Here is a 19,138-nt window from a genome sequence, read left to right as displayed (position 1 = left end):
GTCCAAGTCTCTCTTGCTTCTATGGTGTTTTATCCACCAAACTGGGGATATGATGGTGGACATGGGCCAGTAGGACTCCTATATGGGCAATTAGGCCCAGACCAAAAGCATCCTGATGCTGAGGTATTCATGGAGAGTGATACTTTCACCAACTTGGATAACAGAGATGATACTACACCTTATACAATGAACCACGTGTGGCCCTGGAAGAGCACTTGCTGCTTACCAAGGTGCCCTTAACCCCACACCAGTTATGAAAAGACCTAGATCATGCTCAAGATCAACACTCCAAGGCTGTGCTGTCTGTACAACTCTGTTGGCATCACCTGCCTCATGATGGACTCCAGAGATGGACGCGCACACACACAGTGCTCATCTACAGGAACTACTCTTTATGATGAACTCTGTGGGAACTGCAGCCCCGAGTTGTTATCCCTGCCCCCATTTGAGGTACTTATCTACAAGGAAAACATAATAAATTCCCTCTGCTCCTGGAGCGGGGAAGGAGGAATTTTGAGTGCATGGTGACTGTTCCTTGATCCCTGCCAGGGTCAGGTTACAGTCCCTTCGCAGCCCCCTCCTCATTTGGTTCCATGGTATAAAACCATCCCCAGCAAGAGAATAAAGGGAGAGGCTGTTCCACCTCAACCTCGTGCTCTGTGTATTCATTCAACCTGGATACCCTCCGCTGAGACTCTTGGTTCCAGCCCGTGCTGGCCGGCAGAACTCCACACAAACACACCCCCACACCCCTAACAGAGCCCATCTACAGGACCTACTCATGAAGTTCCAGAATAAACATGGCTACAACCTCGTCATAGCCAAGCAGGAAACTGATCTAATATCAAGAAATTGTGCCATTTTGCCCTGGACTTCCAGTAAGGCATGCCTGCTGCTGCATCCTTTGTCCTGGAGAAGAGTTACGTCTGACAGCCAGGTCATCACTATGAGCAAGGACCAATTCTGCTGCCCCCAGGCGCTCTTCTAGCCTTCCTTTCTGGGTGTGGACTATTTGGGTGTCCATGAACTTATCTTCAATTCTGTCATCAAGTGCGGTGTCAATATCAGCAAAAATGTCTATGCCACCGCAGTGCTGCCTGTAGGTACCACCATGTACCTAGGCATCATTACACCAGGATACAGATCACTGCTCTGGCTCCTAGTACAGTGAAGATCAACACCATTCTCCCCAAGTCCAAGTACTCCATGTGGATAGGCAGTTCCACTACGGCCTCCTGGTTCAGCAAGGAGGAATACAACGGTCCTTCCTTCATATACAGCAAATGATTCTAGGTGGACAATGACGGAGCTGTGTTTACACCTTTTCTTGACAAAATGTGTATGGAAAAAAAAACCCTGAGACAACTTTGTTCTTTTTCTCAATTATAAATATATATATTGGTGCTTTTGATTCAAGATTTAAAAACTGGAATGGTGAAGGTGACAGCAGCTGATTTGGGATACGCATCCCCAAAGTTTTGCAATGTGGTTGAAGACTTTGCATTTTGTTGTTGCTACAGGAAGTCCCTTGTCCTCCCCAAAGAAGCACCCCACCCTAATCTAGAAAGGAGGATGCCCAGGTCATCCGAGAGCAAGCAAGTGAGATGAGACAGCAGCATTACTTTTGTGTATTGCAAAAATTATCCACCCTAATACTTTGTTTTTAATTTTGAACAGTCAGCTACTATGCTTGGCCCCCCCATGCTGGACTCTCCAACTCGAGATTTATGGAGGCTTTTGGTCTCCCTGGGAGTGGGTTGTGTTGTCAAGAGCTTACCTGTTCTTGGACTTGAGATCAGTTTAGTAAAAGAGCACACCTCATAAACAAAAAAAGGAAGACTGGCCAGACAGACCCTTTAGCCCTTCCAAAAGGGACAAGAAAGGGGCGGCTACGGAATAACGTGTGACCCCTAGCAGGGATTACAAGTAAAAAAGATAACTAAATAAAAAATGAAATAAAAAAGCCTTGAAAAATCTCTCTATATGTCAACCCAAATGATCTAAATTTATACAAGGGTAAAGCTTTGTCAATCTAAGTACCTAAATGTCACACCAATCCCTACCATCTCCCTTTCCCATAAAGTATAAGACACACGATGCTGCACTAATTCCAGAAATTAGTTGAAAACACAATTAAGGGATTTTGGATTCAGTCATCAGAGTACCAACTTAAACGATTTTTGTAAACATTTTGAAAAAGGCCATAGGACACTCGTCACATTGTTCAAATGCCCAGTGGCAGGACTTCTGATGAGACCAAACAGGCCACATAAACCAATAAGATACTGTAGAGATAAAGCCAATATGACTAAATCCAAAGTGGAGCACACGAAGGACCTCATGTATAATACAAACCAGCTTAATAAATAAAGGAGACACAGGTGCCAGAACCTGCGAGAGTTTTAGTTCCTGGGGGCTTGTTCACAGCCTTCTCTGAGACTCCACTGCCACTTCTACTTGGGCAAGTCTAATGGTGCGGCCATGAAGTTTGTAGCCATCTTGCCGTACTAATGCCACAGTGCCAGGCTGTACCCCTACAGCTGCTGGCATGTGACAGATGAGTTCATGCTCATGAGGGTCATATTTGTCACCAATCGGTGTCATTTTCTCTAGGCCATGCTTGGCAAACACGCTCTTCAGCTTTGCTTCTAAAAGGGACAGTCCTTGAAAGACTTTTTCCAGAGTAAGCTTGTGGTCCTCAGGTTTGGTTCCTTCTGAAAAGCACTCGGCAGTCTTCTCCAAAATGTCTGCCACCTCCACCAAGTCCTTACAGAAGCTCTGGATTCCTGCAGAAAACAGAACCAAGTCTGAGAACAACGCTGTCCTTAGGGGTAGAACCTGGAGTAGGCAAAGAGGTAGCTCACTTTATACTTAGTATTTCTGAGAGTGGGAAGGTTGCTATGCAGGACTTTGGGGATCAGCTCAACCATTCAACCTCAACTGACAAGTCAGAGTCAGTTTTTGCAAACTGTGTCTGTCTGTCTACTGGGAAACCAGGAAAAGATACAATTTGGGCTAAATACACCTATATAAAATAGACTAAAAACAGGCTTATCTTAGTTGTGCAAAGGCCACTCTCAAGAGATAAGATAGGAATATTTCATTGGGAGGGTGGGGGCGGAGAACACAAAATAAGAAAAGCCAACACTATGCTAAGGATGGCGAGAGCCACTTGTTCATGGCTGCCTAGATAGGAAGGTAAGGCACACTTACAGATGAGGTGAGTATCCTTTCTAAGGCCTGTTAGGGAGACCTGGGAAAGGTCCACAGAAACCTTTTAGAGCAAGTGAACTATTTCAAGCTGAAAGTAAAGCCAGTGTTTCCACTCTGATCGGGATAAGGAATGGTCACCACTGGACATCCATGGCATAATGCCCAGCAGGGGCTGGTAAAGAGTAGACTTATCTATTGACATGTTTATAGCTACGCCAAGGTGGGCAGCCACCTAGACTAGTCACAGGTAAGCAATAAAAATACCGACAGGTAGACCTGAGAAAACTGACCAGATGTGGCAGACCAAAGGAGAGGAAGGAATTCTACTTTTAACTTCCCAGACTCTACTAGTAGAGTTTCTTGAGGAAAACAGTGGCACATTAGCCAAACAGCAGTATACTAGCAACATGCCCACTGACTTACAGGCATGCAGATGGGCTCACAAGGAAAAGAAAAAAGTGCCAGTGTCAAGCAAGGAAACAAGCCCTGACTGAGAGCAGATGCTGGGTTTTTGTGTTGGGGATTAAGCCCAAGCCCATGGTTCTGCCACTGAGCCACATTCTCAGCCATCGAGTAGAAGTCTTAAAGCAGCAAGCTTCTGTGCTGATCTGCACACTGCCGGGGGGACTTTGCTTCTAAATGAGTGAAGTAGTGGGGATTTGGCTACAGAAGCCCAAGTTCAGTTTCCGACTGCATTCTCATTATTGTATTATGATTATTTCGTGTGTGATATATGCACGTTTGCCTCAACGTGCACCAGGTTATAGGTTAACGATGGATATTTTGCTCTAGTTTTTTTTTTAGATGAAGACTCTTATTGGACACAAAACCAGACATTTCAGCCAAACTGAGGAGAGTCCAGTGAGTTGCCTGTCTCCTCCCCACCCCAGCACTGAAATTAGTCACACACCTGACCTTTTTGCCACATGAATTTTGGGTATCCCAACTCAGAACTTCATGCTTGCAAAATAATTACTTTATCCACTGAACCATCTCCCAAGTCCCAATTTAACTACTGAGTTAAAACTATGCTTGCAAGGAGGTCAGATAGTTGTTATGACATGTCAGTTAAAAACATACTTTCCACCAGGTGTGGTAGCTCATGCCTTTAATTCTAGCACTTGGGAGGCAGAGGCAGGAATTTCTGTGAGTTAGAGGCCAGCCTGATCTATACAGAGTTCCAGGTTAGCGAGGGCTACATAGAGAGATCTTGACACAAAAGACACAAACCAAAATCAAAACCAAATTATACTTTCCTTCTCCCTCCACGCTCATCTCAACCCCTTCAGTTTCCTAAGTATCTCTGGCGGCCAGGAGGAAACTCCATAGGCAAATGTGGTGTCCTTGGATAGATACATTGTTTTAAGTCAATAAACTGGCCGTTAGTTAACATGAATTCATTCCTAGATGTCTAACTAGTGCTAACTACAATGCTTGACTTCAGTGTCCATCCACATTACTCATCAAGCAGGTCGAACATCAGAAGTTCCCCCATTGTTAACTGTTCTACTTGGAACAAGACATTTCCACAGCTCAGCAGCCAACAACTTTCTTCTGTAAAAGGCCACACAGCAAGCAATTTAAGGTTTGTGGGACGAGAGGCAAAAGTCAAAAATTTTATGTTTTGTAAGTAAAGAGAAAATAAGTTCATATGAACTTTAAAAAAAAAAACCCATGAAATTCAAAACTACTAACTGGCAGCTGGCTATGATCTGTGGAGCTTTGTTATAGACTTGGATACACATGCACACAAGTGCACAAGTGCTCGAACACACACACACTTTCAAGTTTGACCTTCTTTCAGGCTGTTCTATAAAGAACCAACTTGCAAAGCACTGACAGCAATAAAGGATTCTTGCCCACAGCAGTATAAACTTTCCCTGTGCATACAGACCAATGCTGCTTACATGACGCAAACTTTAGCATTCCTGGTTATGCACTGCTCTTTGGATTTTCCTCTTGAATGTCACAATAATTCACTGTTTCATCAATGACTAAAAAATATTATTTGTTATACACTAGAATGTTGGAACTGTAGCAACTGTACATCCTTAGAAAAATAAAGGCCAGCATTATTATACAATGGTTAACATGACACCATTTCCATGTGCAGCAGAGAAAGCCTGTGGGGAGAGTGGAAGGTATGGGATGTATCAGTTAGGGGTCTCAGATGCATTTCTACTACAATTAATTTAAAGTGCTTACAAAGGTACAAGTCCTTCAAATAAATTTACTGTATTATGAATCATCTCTCACCAAATATCTTGGCGTCTTCTACACATCTCTGGGTTCGTCTCCTTATGTTCTCACAATCAGCGACAGCTCTCTGGTATCTCAGCTAAATAACAAAAGCAAAATCAAAGGTGAGAAGTCAGTGGTAAAGAATGCTTTTACTTTATAAATCTTGCCCTTGTAATAGAGGCAGGGACACAGCTCAGTGATAGAGTACATTCTCAGCATGCACAAGGCCCTGGGTTTAGTCTTCAGTAGTCGCTGTTTAAAAACAAACTAGTAGCCGGGCGGTGGTGGCGCATGCTTTTAATCCCAGCACTTGGGAGGCAGAGGCAGGCGGATCTCTGTGAGTTCGAGACCAGCCTGGTCTACAAGAGCTAGTTCCAGGACAGGAACCAAAACCACAGAGAAACCCTGTCCCGAAAAACCAAAATAAATAAATAAATAATAAATAAATAAAAACAAACTAGTCTGAGACCGGCTGCTCTCCAAATTTCCAAAGCAGTAATCTATTTATTCTTCAATAGCTTGTAAGTAATTACAACCAGCTTGAACACATTACTTTTCAAGTTCATTATCCAGAGCAAACAATTTCACATTTAGGCAACACTGCCGACCTTTCTTTCATGGACCCGAACTCTCACATGACAAAGAATAAGTTTTAAAAACTTATCACTGCAACTGGAAAGATGACTCAGATGTTAAGAGCATTAACTGCTCTTCTAGAGGTCCTGAGTTTAAATTCCAGCAACCACATGGTGGCTCACAACCATATGTAATGTGAGATCTGATGCCTTCTGGTGTGTAAGCAAACAGGCAGACAGAACATAATATATACATAACATAAATCTTAAAAACAAAACAAAACCAAACAAAAAAAACCAATAACCAAAACCTATCACCTATTTCAAGGCAGTTAACTCATCCTGTTTGTTCCTCTTTTCTCTTTAGTTCCTGGGTTCTATAATTGCTCTCATAAGACTGCTTCCCAGCACTCTGCAGTCCTGAGGGACTTTACTCCACCTGGTAATTATTCTGCTTTAGCTATCTCTTCTCACAGTGCTCAGTCACAACTACGTTTAGTAGGTCAGATGTTCTTTGCTTACCAGAGTACAAAGACCTCACACACCCAGCAAATATTTATTCTCTATCACCTGAAAGGCACCACACCACCTTTAACTGCCAAACCATCAGTTTATCTAAGGGCTGGGAAACAAGAGGGAAGCAAAACAAGGCACCACCCTTAGCAAGTGGCTTTTAAAAACCAGATTTTTTTTTTAATTGACCCAGCAAGAGAGTAATGGAAGAGGGGTAAAAACCATGTTAAAGGAAAGTTCATTTAAAAAAAACAAAAAACACAAAAAATTTTGCTTGAACATTTAAATCAGAAAAGAGAGAGCAAATAAATAATATAAAATCTATTACTCACTGTTAAATCCTGGACTTCTTTTTCCAGTTTAACAGCTTTTAGCCTTAAAGCTTGCTCAGCAAGGGAGGGACCGAGTACGTCGGGAGGGTCCTCAGAACTGCAGTCTTCCCCAGCAGTTCTTTGGGTGGCAGTGCTGAATGGGTGTAGCCATCCCCTAAGAGGGTGGGGTAGGGCAGTGGCACACAATGAAAAAATGCCACCATACAAAGGCAAACCACAACAGTTAGAGCCCCCAAAGCACCCCACGCTGACTCTTCATAGTCTTCAGTCTTGGTGACAGATGCTACGAAGTCCTAAGCTTTTTCTGCTTCATCCGCCTCACGTTTTTATTGACTAGATTTTAAAGTGCTCTTAAAAGTAGCATTAAAGTGAGAAAAACAGCTCAGCAGTTAAGAGCACTGATTGCTCTTCCAGAAGACTTGGATTCAACTCCAAGCATCTAAGCAGTGGCAACTCACAACCACCCGTAACTCCAGTTCTCCGGGATCTAATGCCTTCTGTGGGCAGCAGGTGCGCAGTTGGAGCAGACATAATGCAGGCCAAACTCCCATACATTTAAAGTTTTTTTGTTGTTTTTTTTTTTGATTTTTCGAGACAAGGTTTCTATGTGGTTTTGGAGCCTGTCCTGGAACTAGTACATTTAAAGTTTTAACGATATGCAGTTGTCATGCCACACAATTTACCATTTAGAGTGTACAATTCAACATTTTTACCATGTCCAGTGTTGTGCTTTCCGGTCACTTTAAGGGACAAGCTTCGCCCACTCCCATTACCTTTGACCTGCCCGCCGCCATCTTGGGCCTTTCCTTTTCTGCTTCCTTGACCTGCCTGCTTTTTATTATAAGGAAGACCTGGGAATGTTATGGTTTTGGTCCCTTTAAGAGACAAGCCACACCCATTCCCCTCCCCATCCGCTGAGGCAGGCTGATCTTCAGCTTCTGGCCTGAGCTCGCTCCTCTTTTCCATCTTCCTCTCGGAGGGAGAGGCTGCTTCACTTCTGCCTCTCTCCCCACTTCTCTGCTTCCCCCCTTCTCTGTCCCTTTCTCCTCTTCTCTCTCTCTCTCCCTCTCTCTCTGTCCCCCCCTTCACCCTTCCTCCTCCATAACCCCCTGAATAAACATTCAACCTCACCCTGCATGTCATGTCTATCCATGTCTCTGTCTCCTGCCCGCCTGCCATGTGTCTCCCTGCCTGGAACCAGCCATTGCTCGAGGACCAGCAGCCGTCTCTGCCTGGGGCCCACTGCCTGCTGCCACATGGCCCGCCACCACTGCTCTGGGACCAGCAGCTGTCTCTGCCTGGGACTGGCTGCTCCCAGGGCCTGCTGTCTGCCACCACCATTTGGGACCTACAGCATTTCTGCTGCCTACTGCCACGGGGATCTTGGAGCATTTTTAAAAAAGAACAACATCCAGAGTCTGTGCATGAAATCACAATTTCACAACATCTTTGTCACATAAAAGGGCTTGTATTTCACACATCATTTACCACTGCCTCCTACACTGTTTGCCCCAGGTAAACCTGATGATACTTTGTTTTCTATAGACAAGTCTTTTATGGATGCTTAATGTCTACAGAATCGTAATAGATGATCACTTAGAATGTGTTTCAGGTTCATTCATGTAATTGTGTTAAGAGAAAAACACCAACAAGTTTTTTTTTAATTAAAAGGAATAGGAATAGAATGAATTTACTGACAAATAGGAAATATTAGGTAACAGAGGAATAAGAAAAGAACATAAGGAACTCTCCTCTGAAACACAGGAGCTAAAACTAAACTGCTGGCTTCTCTGCCCCAGCCCCAAAAGGGTCACATCTGCTTTTTTCCCCTGAGAAGAGAGCATCACCAACATCTGATTAGACAGATGTTAGCTAAAGATAAAAATGTCTTAACTAGAAACTTGCAAATCTCAGCTTCTGTAAAACCTGCTTAGCTCTGGGAAATCTCCTTTGACACAGGGATAAAAAGACCCAAGATGGTCTGAAGATTATGATAATGTCTAACCCTACATAAAACATGAAATATTTCAGATCAGGGCTTTAATAGCTAGAGTCTACAGCTGTATACTAAAAAAGTTTTTCTCATTGGGGACGGGTGAGGCACTCCCCCCCCCACTGCATTTACCAGTAATTGGTTACTTTCTATTGCTAACAGCTCATTGTGTAGATAGATATGCCACACCTTTTTACCCATTTGTCAACTGATGGACATTTGCATTTCTTTTCTACTAGAATGATAACACTGCTTCTACACAACAAATGCTATTATAATCTGTCATGTCCAGCCTAACTGTAGGAATGGACCTCATTGGGGCAGTGAGGGAATGAAGAAGATAGACAGAAAGGTGGAGTCACGTGGTCCAGGCTCACTACTGGAAAAAACCACAGCACCCTGGAAGCTCAGCATTTTATTAGTAGAGTTGTTCAAACTTTAGGGAGGTGGGGTTATTACATACAGATCCATGGGGGGGGGGGGCTTCTGATGTACAGTTAGATCAAGGGGACAGGTTTAGTTAATCTCAGTAGGTGTAGTCTCTGTAGAGGAACAGCCTTTAAATTGTAAACATCCAGAGGGGAGAAGCTATGCGGACATTTTCTGCACACACTGGTAATACTCACACTCAACCCCTAGAGGGAGGCTTTGCCACTCCTCCATGGGCCTGAGGCTCTGGGGTCTTATACATGGCCTGTTTGTGTCATCACACACATTCACACAGGACTTTTACCCACTCAGGTTTCCTACATCTCCCCTTTCCTATTTCTCAGATGTGCAGGATGAATCTTCACTATTAGTCCAGTGGCAGTTCACCACAGTGCCCAACACCAGACACAAAAGGCATTAAAGGTGCCTTTTTTTCTGTTTCACCTTTTGGCCTCTTCCATCGCTGTGTTACCACTCTGCCACTCTGGGCCGTTTTCTTGCCCTCAGGTGCTACAAAGCTACTCTTTGTGGGATCTAGTCTCTTCACACCTGGAGCCAGGCTCTTTACAGGCCTCGAAGGTACCCAAAGTAGTTATTCTGCACTGTCAGGAAAAACACAAGCATACCTTCACCCCCACATTAGCATAGGCCAAACCATTTTCCTGTCATGACATCTTTCCATATAGCACCTTAGGTTTTATTTCTCTGTCCTTTGGTGGCCAGTGTCAACTCTACAGTGAGGTAATCTACTTAAAATATTTTAATGTGAACAAGGCCTTGTTTAGACAATCGGTAGGGGCAGAGCTCCCCTTTTAGTGTTTGTTATTTGAGACATCTGTGGGATCTTTCTACAATAGCTGTCCCTGGGGGTTGTAAGGAACACTTGTGTTGTGATCCATTTTATGTTGGGCACAAATGCTTTTAAAGCAGAAGACATGTAGGTAGAACATTTTCCATTTAAAGATGTTGTAGATAGACCCAAATGGCAAATGCAGCAATGCACTGAACAGTATGGTATGTTCTGCAGCCTCCCTTGTGAACAGAGGCATAAACTGAGAATAGGTATCAGCATTAAACACGCACACACTGTGCTTCCCGAAGGAAGAGACATGAGTAACATCCATCTGCCAGAGAGCACTGGGATGTTACCCCTGGGGTTAACACTTCACATGTGACGGGATGAAAAGGATTGGTTGTACTGCTTAACTATCTGCCTAGCCTGTTCTTCCTGGGAGGAAACAAGTTCACTGCATAAAGCATTTTGGTGGTACAGATCATGACTATTATGGAATATTCCTTTATACTCCGTGAATATATGTCATTGTGATTGGTTTAATAAAGAAGCAGATTGGTCTATAGCTAGATAGGATAAGGTTAGGTGAGGAATCAAAAAAAGAGGACTCTAGCAAGAAGGGCGGAATCTGAGAATCTCGAGGAGATGTGGAGAGAATGAACTTGCCCTACTGAGAAAAGGTATTTTCTATGTGGCAGAGCATAGATAAGAAATATGGGCCAGGCGGTGGCGGCACACGCTTTTAATCCCATCACTCAGGAGGCAGAGTCAGGTGGGTACCTGTGAGTTCGAGACTAGCCTGGTCCACAGAGCTAGTTCTAGGACAGGCTCCAAAGCTACAGAGAAACCCTGTCTTGAAAAACAAAAACAAAACAAAAAAAGGTTTATTCAAAATGTAAGAGTTAGCTAGTAATAACCTTGAGCTATTGGCAGTTTTTTTTTTTTTGAGAGGATTTCTCTGTAGCTTTGGAGTCTGTCCTGTCCTCTGTAGACCAGGTTGGACTCGAACTCACAGAGATCTGCCTGTCTCTGCCTCCCAAGTGCTGGGATTAAAGGTGTGCGCCACCACTGCTTGACTTGGCTGAACATTTATATGGTAAGTCTCTGTGTGGTTATTTGGAAGTGGGCTGGCAAGATGAAAAACTCTACCTGCAGACCATAATGAGCTTGTAGTAAGTCGAACTACACAGCAGCAGAGAAGCAGAGCAGGGATCCTGAGACTCAAGCATTACCTTCAGCCAATGGCTGAGGGCGACCTCAGTGTGACTAAATACGACTAATATAGCAAAAACTCTGGTATAACTCTTGATCTAGGCTCGGACCAGTGTAGCCAAGGCTTGTGTTATTCTGACCACATAGGAGCTGTTCTTTTAAGTTTAAATGAAAACATGGTGTAGCAGTAGGTGATGGCAGTCCTGGCTGTAGGGACCTATTGCCTGCTTGCATGACTTTATGGCTCTTAAACCGTGTAACAACCTCCATTTACACTATTTCTTTTTTGTAACGAAGATGGGGTGTTTCAAGGGCTATTGGGCCACTCTGTGTGTTTGGCCTGTAATTGTTTCTCTACCAAAGCAGTGGTTGCAGTCAATACCCAACCTGACATTGCCAAATGGCCACTAATCAACATACCAGTTTCTCTGATGCCAAATAATCCAGGAGAGAAATTTCCATGGGGGGAGGCGTTGCAGTATCAACTTAGGCTGCTAGTGAAAAGAATCTGCCGAGGGATGCCTGTCTTCTAAATATACACTGATGGGACTGCAACTTTTTATCTTGCTTCCAGGATTTCTCAAAAACCTCTAAATACTGAGATATAATTGCTTATCTTTAGAGTCTACGTGTCCCATATTATACTTGACATGTAAAATCGCCTGCCCTTTCTCCCTTTGTTCCTTTATTTTATTTTTCTCTTCATCTCTTTCCTCCTTTTTACTGGCACAAATACACTTCTCTTGGAAGTGTTCCCTCCTTTGGCCAAAGAGTTTCCCTTAGCCACTGTCCATGTCCCTGGTTGGGCACCACTTGCTGCATCCAGCAGAGCTCCAGGGATAGTTGACTGAGGTGGTGAGAATGTGAAGAAAAGACAGAAAGCTGGGATCAGGTAGTCAGGGCTCTTGTCTGGAGAAACCCCAGCACCCTGGAAGCTTTGATTATATATAGTTTGTAATATAGATCGAACAGAGAGGCAGAGTTATTGCATAAAGTTGAACAAGGAGACAAGGTTATCACACACAGACAAACAAGGGGGCAGGGCTTATGGTGTACAAGGGAATTAAGTTAATCTCAGTAGGAGTAATCTCTGTAGGGGCGCAGTCTTCAGGCTGTAAACATCCAGGGAGGGAGAATACTACAGCGATCTTTCTGCACACACTATTAACACCTGCACTCTGTCCCCCACGGAAGGCTGTGTTATGCCTCCACGGGTCGGAGGGAGTTTTGACATGGCTTGCATATGTCAAAACATGCATTTACTCAGGACTTCACTCACTGAGGACTTTCTCCACTCCTCACAATAAACCCTACTTTACTGAAGAAAAACCCTAAGAGGAGATGCTTGAGGTTTAATGACATAATCAAGATCTAAAAAATTAAACTGGGCAAAGTGGCATGTGACTATCTGCAACTCAGGTACTGGGAGGCTGATATGGGCAGATCATTTGGTAGCATAGTAAAAGTCTGTCTCAAAAGAACAAAAATAGTGCTCCCTCCAAAACAAACAACAAACAAAAGAAAGGCACATGCAGAGCAAGTGTTCTGTTGAGCCAGAATATTTAACACCAGGAAGCAACAAAGTTATACAATTCTGGTCTAACTCTTTATCTTATAGAAGGGGAAAATGAGTAAAAGGAACTCAGGCTTAGAATTCCAAGACTTTATGGCCACACACTGTAAGGGAAGAAAATCTGTGCTATGAAAGAGAAATTATGACTGGTCGTTTCTGGACAGAACAGGTCACTAAAATAGAACCTTATTTTAGTCAATTAGTTATGTAATCTAAAATTCTGCATAGCTAATGAAAATGGTTAAGGTCCCAACAACAGGACATACATTTCTTAATTGACAAAGCATTTGAAATTGTTTTTCAGGAACTGCTTACAGGATCCATTCAAGAGCAGTTTCAAACAGGCATTTTAAGAAGGGACAGTCCTGGCTAGGCAGTGGTAGTGCATGCCTTTAATCCCAGCACTTGGGAGGCAGAGGCAGGCGGATCTCTTGTGAATTCAATGCCAGCCTGGTCTACACAGTGAGTTCCAGGATAGTTAGGACGGACGACACAGAGAAATCCTGTCTTGAAACTTCTTCCCACAAAAGTGTGAACAGTTCCACAAGCCAGTTTGCTTGCCAGTGACATTTTGATATCACGAGCTCAAAATCATAAGCACAAAACATAACTTCCCCCTAATAAGCACATGACTTGTGAAGAGGCAAGATGACATCTACACTGGCACAAAAGAACCCTAGATTATAGCTGGCAGTGGTGGCACACGCCTTTAATCCCAGCACTCGGTAGGCAGAGGCAGGCAGATCTCTGTGAGCTCGAGGCCAGCCTGGTCTACAAGAGCTAGTTCCAGGACTGGCTCCAAAGCTACAGAGAAATCCTGTCTTGAAAAACCAAAAAAAAAAAAAAAAAAAAAAAAAAAAAAAGAAAAGAACTCTAGATTGTTCTCCTTCTTACCACCTAAATGAGAAATAGCCTCTCTCTGCCTATAAGTTTCCCCATCAATTGACAAGGGAAGGAGGCAAACTTTCTGTCTCTGTCCTCCTTGCCAGTTGACCTTGCAATAAAACTTTTCTGTTATAAAAAAACAAAACAAAACAAACCATCCTTGGCTGCTATGGGCAGAGGAAGGTGAGCCCTTGCTCTTGGTACCACTAAAATATCTGATATTTAGTTCAGTGTACACAGAAATGTAGACTTGGACCTTGTTTAGAGCAGCTCTTCAACTGCGGCAGTTCTGACCTCTAGTTTAGAAGTTTTCACTGTACCTCCTAGACCCAAGTGAAAAGCTTACAAGGTTAATCAATCTGTGGGTTCGAGAGCTCTTTAAAGCAAATAGTTTCTTACTTATACGCACAGACATATCTTGGACAGTGATCACTGAGGTGGCAGAAATGACAACAAAAGCTTAAGGGGATGGGAGGTATAGGAGTCTGCTTTAAGAAAAGAGAACTTTAGGCAGAGCAAAGAGCTGGCTTAGTGTCACAATCAAGGGCATTTCCCAGACTTACAGGCTGGTCCTGAATTTTATTAAGCGTTGATATCCAACTAAACCATGTATCCAATTAGGATACACGGTCCTAACTAAATATTTGGTTCAGAAAATATAGTTATCGTAGATATGTCTGGGGCAAATTATATACAGCCAAAAAGACCAGCCCTCCTGGAAAACCACATTTATCCCGGATAAAAAGAAAGCTGTTCAAAATGACCAGTTTGAAGAGAAGAGGCCAATGCTCAATTACTCCTTCAGAAGAAACTAGTCTTTGATTATTTCCTTACCTCACGCAACAAACTGCAGAAGGTAGGAAAACAAACCACCCCTCCCTAAGCATTTAATTCAAGGCCTCACAGCTCTGGTAGGGCGGGTGTATTAGATCAGGTGCATCAAGACCGGAAAAAGAATGACAAATGGTCACGCAAATTTCCTGGATTTCCCCGCAGCTAATTGACAAGTCAGAATTCTCGAACTTATAGACAGCCTTTAAAAAAAATTCTTTCTCAGGAGTATCCCCTGAGAATAATGAACCGTGTTCACTAATACAAAAACACCTGCTCGAGAACCGCGGCTGGTTTCTAGGCGGGGTAACTTAAGATTTGTTTGGAAAAGTTGGTAAATTTTCCTAAATTCTAGATTCCTCAAGTTATTAAACACGAAATAATAAAAAGCGACTACCCATAGTTCTGCAGGCCACTGACGGCACGAATTTCACTGGTGGAAGGGGCGTTTGGGGAACGGTCCATCCATGGCTCTCCTTTTACACACAAGTCAAACGATGCTCCCGAGAGCTGGAGAGAGTGACTGGATCACATGGAGTCTGGTTAAGAACCCCACGACATCCTTGGAAGACACAGGGGCGCAGGGGCTAGGGACGAGTTACGTTTACGATTCAGTCCTGCTTGGCTTCTATCTCCTAGGACGTGGCCTCGGATGCACTTATCTTCCCTGACCGGGAAAAGCGCGCCGATGGGCCTCAGCCTCCCTTACAAGAGACGCGGCGTGGACGCCGGGTCACGGGGCCTGAGGCCGGTCCTCGCTGGCGCCGAGTTAGCCCTCGCCTTCCCTCCCACAGCTGCCCATCGCCGCGCCCACGCCACGGCCTGCCCGGCCCCGCTGCCCCGCTTACCTGCTCTCTGACACAAGCCCCGAGGCCAGGAGGCGCTGCAGTCGCTGCACCGCCCACAGCGACCGCGCCGCCATGTTCCAGACCAGAACGTAGACACCGCGCACGCGCGCTCGAGCCAAGCGGAGAGACGCGCTCGCCGGAAAGCCACGCCCCTCCCCCGTGTAGGCAGGGACTTCCGGTTTCCTGTGCGCCACACTGCTCTTCCGGGCCTGCCGGGAGGACGCTTGTCCCAAGAGCTTCATAGTAGGTGCCAAGTTCACGGTGAGCGAGGCGGCTCTCACCTCATCCTCGAGGAGCGCATATGAGATGACAAGCAATAAATGTAAAATGTGACCAGTGCTTAAACGCGAGGGGCACGCGCTTTGAAAGTAAGATAGACGCGTAGGCCGACGAGTCTCAACAACCCGAGTTCGATCCTGGGACCCACTAGGAGAAAAAAAAGAATTCTAAAAAGTTTGTTTTCTGACTTCACTTCGGGCCCAGTCATGTACGCGCCGAAATAAATACTCGCCCACACAAAACTGGAAAAAAAAAAGACTAGAATATAGCCGTAAAGAAAGCAAGTGAAGAGGGAGCGTATTGAAAGCAAAAGATGGGAATCCGGGGAGAGGGTATGGTAATGTCAGACTGGAGAATTGGCTTGAACCGGTCTGGTGAGCGATTAAATACTGCAGCCTGGTCGCACCTTCCCCAGTCGCTCTCATGATTTTTCTTTCGACGACTGTTTTCTGACGTAAGTGTGTGTTAATGATAAATGGTTGAGTTGTTTCCGCTTAGTAAAATCTAAGCGCTTTTCAGGGCAGAGCTATATTTTGTTGTCTGATTTTGGTTGCAGTAGCTCGACAACAGGTATGACTCAGGCCTGTAATCCCAGCTGCTCCGGGCTAAGGCCAGAAGATCACAAGATCGTGTTCAGCTGGGGCACCTTAGTGAGGCGGTCTCAGTACAAGAGAGCTGGGGATACAGCTCAGTGGTCGAGTGCATGCCTACACATGCCAGACCCTTCCTTGGTACTAGAGAAAAAAAGTCCCTTTGCTGTTCAGAGAAAATTGAAGGGTGTAAAAAGAGGTAGAGAAGAGGAACTGTTGGAATAGCCCCGGCAAGAGAGGACGGAATGTTTTTACTATGGTTGTTGACAGAGAGTCTTATATGAATTCCTGAGCTCATTCTTCATCGTCTTCAGAGGTGGGTTTGCAGGGCAGGCCATCTCACCCCCTGTCACCGTAGACAGTGTAGTTACAGAGAAACCTAACTAGCTGGTGTAAGTCTTTGTGCTTACTTCCTATTTTCTTAGTATTTTGTCTTGCTTTTTTTCTGCAATGTAGAATTTGAGTTTTGTGGTGTGTCTTGATCACTGTTTTTCCCCCTGATCAATAAATACTTGCAAAATGAATTAATGAAGTTGGATGATGTCAGTAAAGATGTGGGCAAATTTTATTTTTTTTAGATGTGTATGTATGTATATGGGTACACACGTGAATACATGTAGTCAGAGGACCATTTGCAGTAGCCTTTGTCTTCTACTGTGTGGGTCCTGGGAATTGAATTCAGGTCATCAGGCTTGGTGGTAACCCCCTTTTACCTGCTGAGCCATTTTGCCAGCCTAAAATGTAGATATATTTCAGGCCTTTGCTGCGTGTAGCGGTGCACAATTTTAATCCCAGTACTTGGAAGGCAGCAGCAGGCAAATCTCTGTCATTTTGAGGCCTGCCAGACCTATACATCAAATAGAATAGGTCAGTCAGAGATACATGAGAAACCCTCACCATCCCCAGACAGGGTTTCTCTGTGTAGCCCTTGCTGTCCTGGAACTAGCTGTAGACCAGGCTGACCTTAAACTCAGATATCCACCTGAGTTCTGGGATTAATGTGACCCTTCTTTTAAAAAAAAAAGAATAGCGGTTCTGGATGAAGAGATGTCTTGAGTGTGAAGATGAACTTGTGATTGTGGTTTCAAGCTTACTGAGTAGACCTTAAGGTCAAAATGATAAAAAGTTTTTAGAAGGAATGGGACATGTTCCTTCAGCACTATGAATTCTCACCAAAATATAGCTTACTTCTGCTCTAGCAACGCGGGTCAGACTTTGTCCTCTGCCAGTTCATGGGTTCCATGAGGACAGAGACAATCTTCTGTATCTTTGATCTCAGATGTCACAGCCAACAACATCGTTGTCTTCGTGTGGTGCTCTATGAGAATGCAGTTTAGGTGGGGAGGTTATGAACCCTTCAGATAAGAAACTTGAGACTCTGAACAGTGTAAGTTTCTCTCCAGTGAGGATGAGGGACATAAAGAATCTAACACTTCAGTGTTGGGAAGGCTGGGACATTAAGTTCCTCTCAGAACTGTGGTCTGAGAAGGCATTTTAACAACCAAGTACAAGAGCTGGTGTCTGCTTTAGCGGTTTGCTCACAGTTCTTTTAGCTACGCAACTCAGACCACAGGTACACAAATGGAGACACATGTGTATCCATTGACTCATGTACATATGTTTATGTACATATGTGCATTTTTAAGACAGTGTTTTTAAGTCCTGATTGACCTAAAACTTGCTATGTAAACCAGGCTACCTTGAATTTGGCTTTTATTCATATATTTATTAGGTGCAAGTGTGCTTCTGAATGGAGAGCCACAGAAGAGGCAAACGATTTGGAGTTAAGAAATAAGGGTTCTAGAATCACATGAAACTGCAAAGAAAATTATTTTGACTGATTTCACAGATTCTTAGTGTAAAGTACAGGCATAATGCTTAGAAAGGCAATAAATATCAGAGCTGGCTACACTATCTTAAAAATATTTTTACATTAGTGTGTGTGTGTTTATGAGTGCCAGTGTTTGTGTGGAGGTCAGAGGGCAGCTTCTGGGAGTTGGTTTCATCCTTTCATCATATGGGTTTTGAGGTCAAATTCAGGACCCCAGGCTTGGCAACAAGCTCCCTTATACCCCTGAATTATCTTGCTGCATTCTGGCTACATTATTTAAAAGATAAGAATAAAATGCAGAACCTCTTGTTGAAAAACTAGTAAGGGGAAACATTTTCAAGAAGGCAGCAATCGAATGTGAAGGTGAGCACTAGGTGTTCCCTGGCCATGGGCCTCAGGTGACACAGGCTGTTGGTGCCTGACAGGTGGCGTGTCCTCATGTGTGTTAAATGATTAATGACACAGGGCCCTTCCTTTTTTGAGCCCAAGACTTACTCTTGTAAAAGGCATTTAACCTTAAAGTAGCTGCCTAAGAAAGAGTGTGACAGATTCTTAAGACACAGTGGTGGGCACCATTGTAGAATATCCATCTTAACAAGAGCACTGGCAAATGTGGGCTGTTAGTCACTGAAGACACAGAAGTGCAGTTTGGAATGAAAACCCTCTCTTTGGATTGGATGCCTTTTAGTAGTTGTTACTGTCTGATAAATCATTTTTTTCTTTAACAGAAAGAACAAAGGTTTTTGAGTCCGACCTTTCTCAATTAGTTGATACTAAAATCTACTTCTGACTTGAGTATTTTCAACTTTAAACAATATAGAAGATGCTTCTTATGAATTATCTCATTAGATACCCACCAGGATTCTTGGGAGGAGAGTACAACCACTTAGTGGGGGGGGGGGGGGGGGGGCGGAGTCGAAGAGATTATCCTTCAGTTAGTAGCAATCTGCCCTATCTGGATCCAAGACCATGACCCCAATGTGTCTGTCCTACCAGTAAG

The 19,138-nt window shown here is 44.0% G+C and overlaps 1 protein-coding gene across 1 annotated transcript; it reads right to left on the bottom strand.

Annotated features, from left to right (window-relative positions):
* Window positions 1-1,366: 1,366 nt before the first annotated feature.
* Grpel2 (GrpE like 2, mitochondrial) lies at window positions 1,367-15,527 on the bottom strand. Its single transcript, XM_041641484.1, has 4 exons — window positions 15,439-15,527; window positions 6,875-7,028; window positions 5,470-5,551; window positions 1,367-2,786 (listed from the first exon to the last, which is right to left on the bottom strand). Exons 1-4 carry the CDS (start codon window positions 15,510-15,512, stop codon window positions 2,422-2,424), a joined length of 675 nt encoding a protein of 224 aa, XP_041497418.1. The 5' UTR covers window positions 15,513-15,527; the 3' UTR covers window positions 1,367-2,421.
* Between the last annotated feature and the right edge of the window lie 3,611 nt (window positions 15,528-19,138).

This window comes from Microtus oregoni, unplaced genomic scaffold (genome assembly GCF_018167655.1).
Source record: "Microtus oregoni isolate MIOR12 unplaced genomic scaffold, Mior012 000069F_ref0000032, whole genome shotgun sequence".
Lineage (NCBI taxonomy): Eukaryota > Metazoa > Chordata > Mammalia > Rodentia > Cricetidae > Microtus > Microtus oregoni.
Note: the sequence above shows the minus strand (reverse complement) of the source record. Positions and strands in the feature narration are given on the sequence as shown.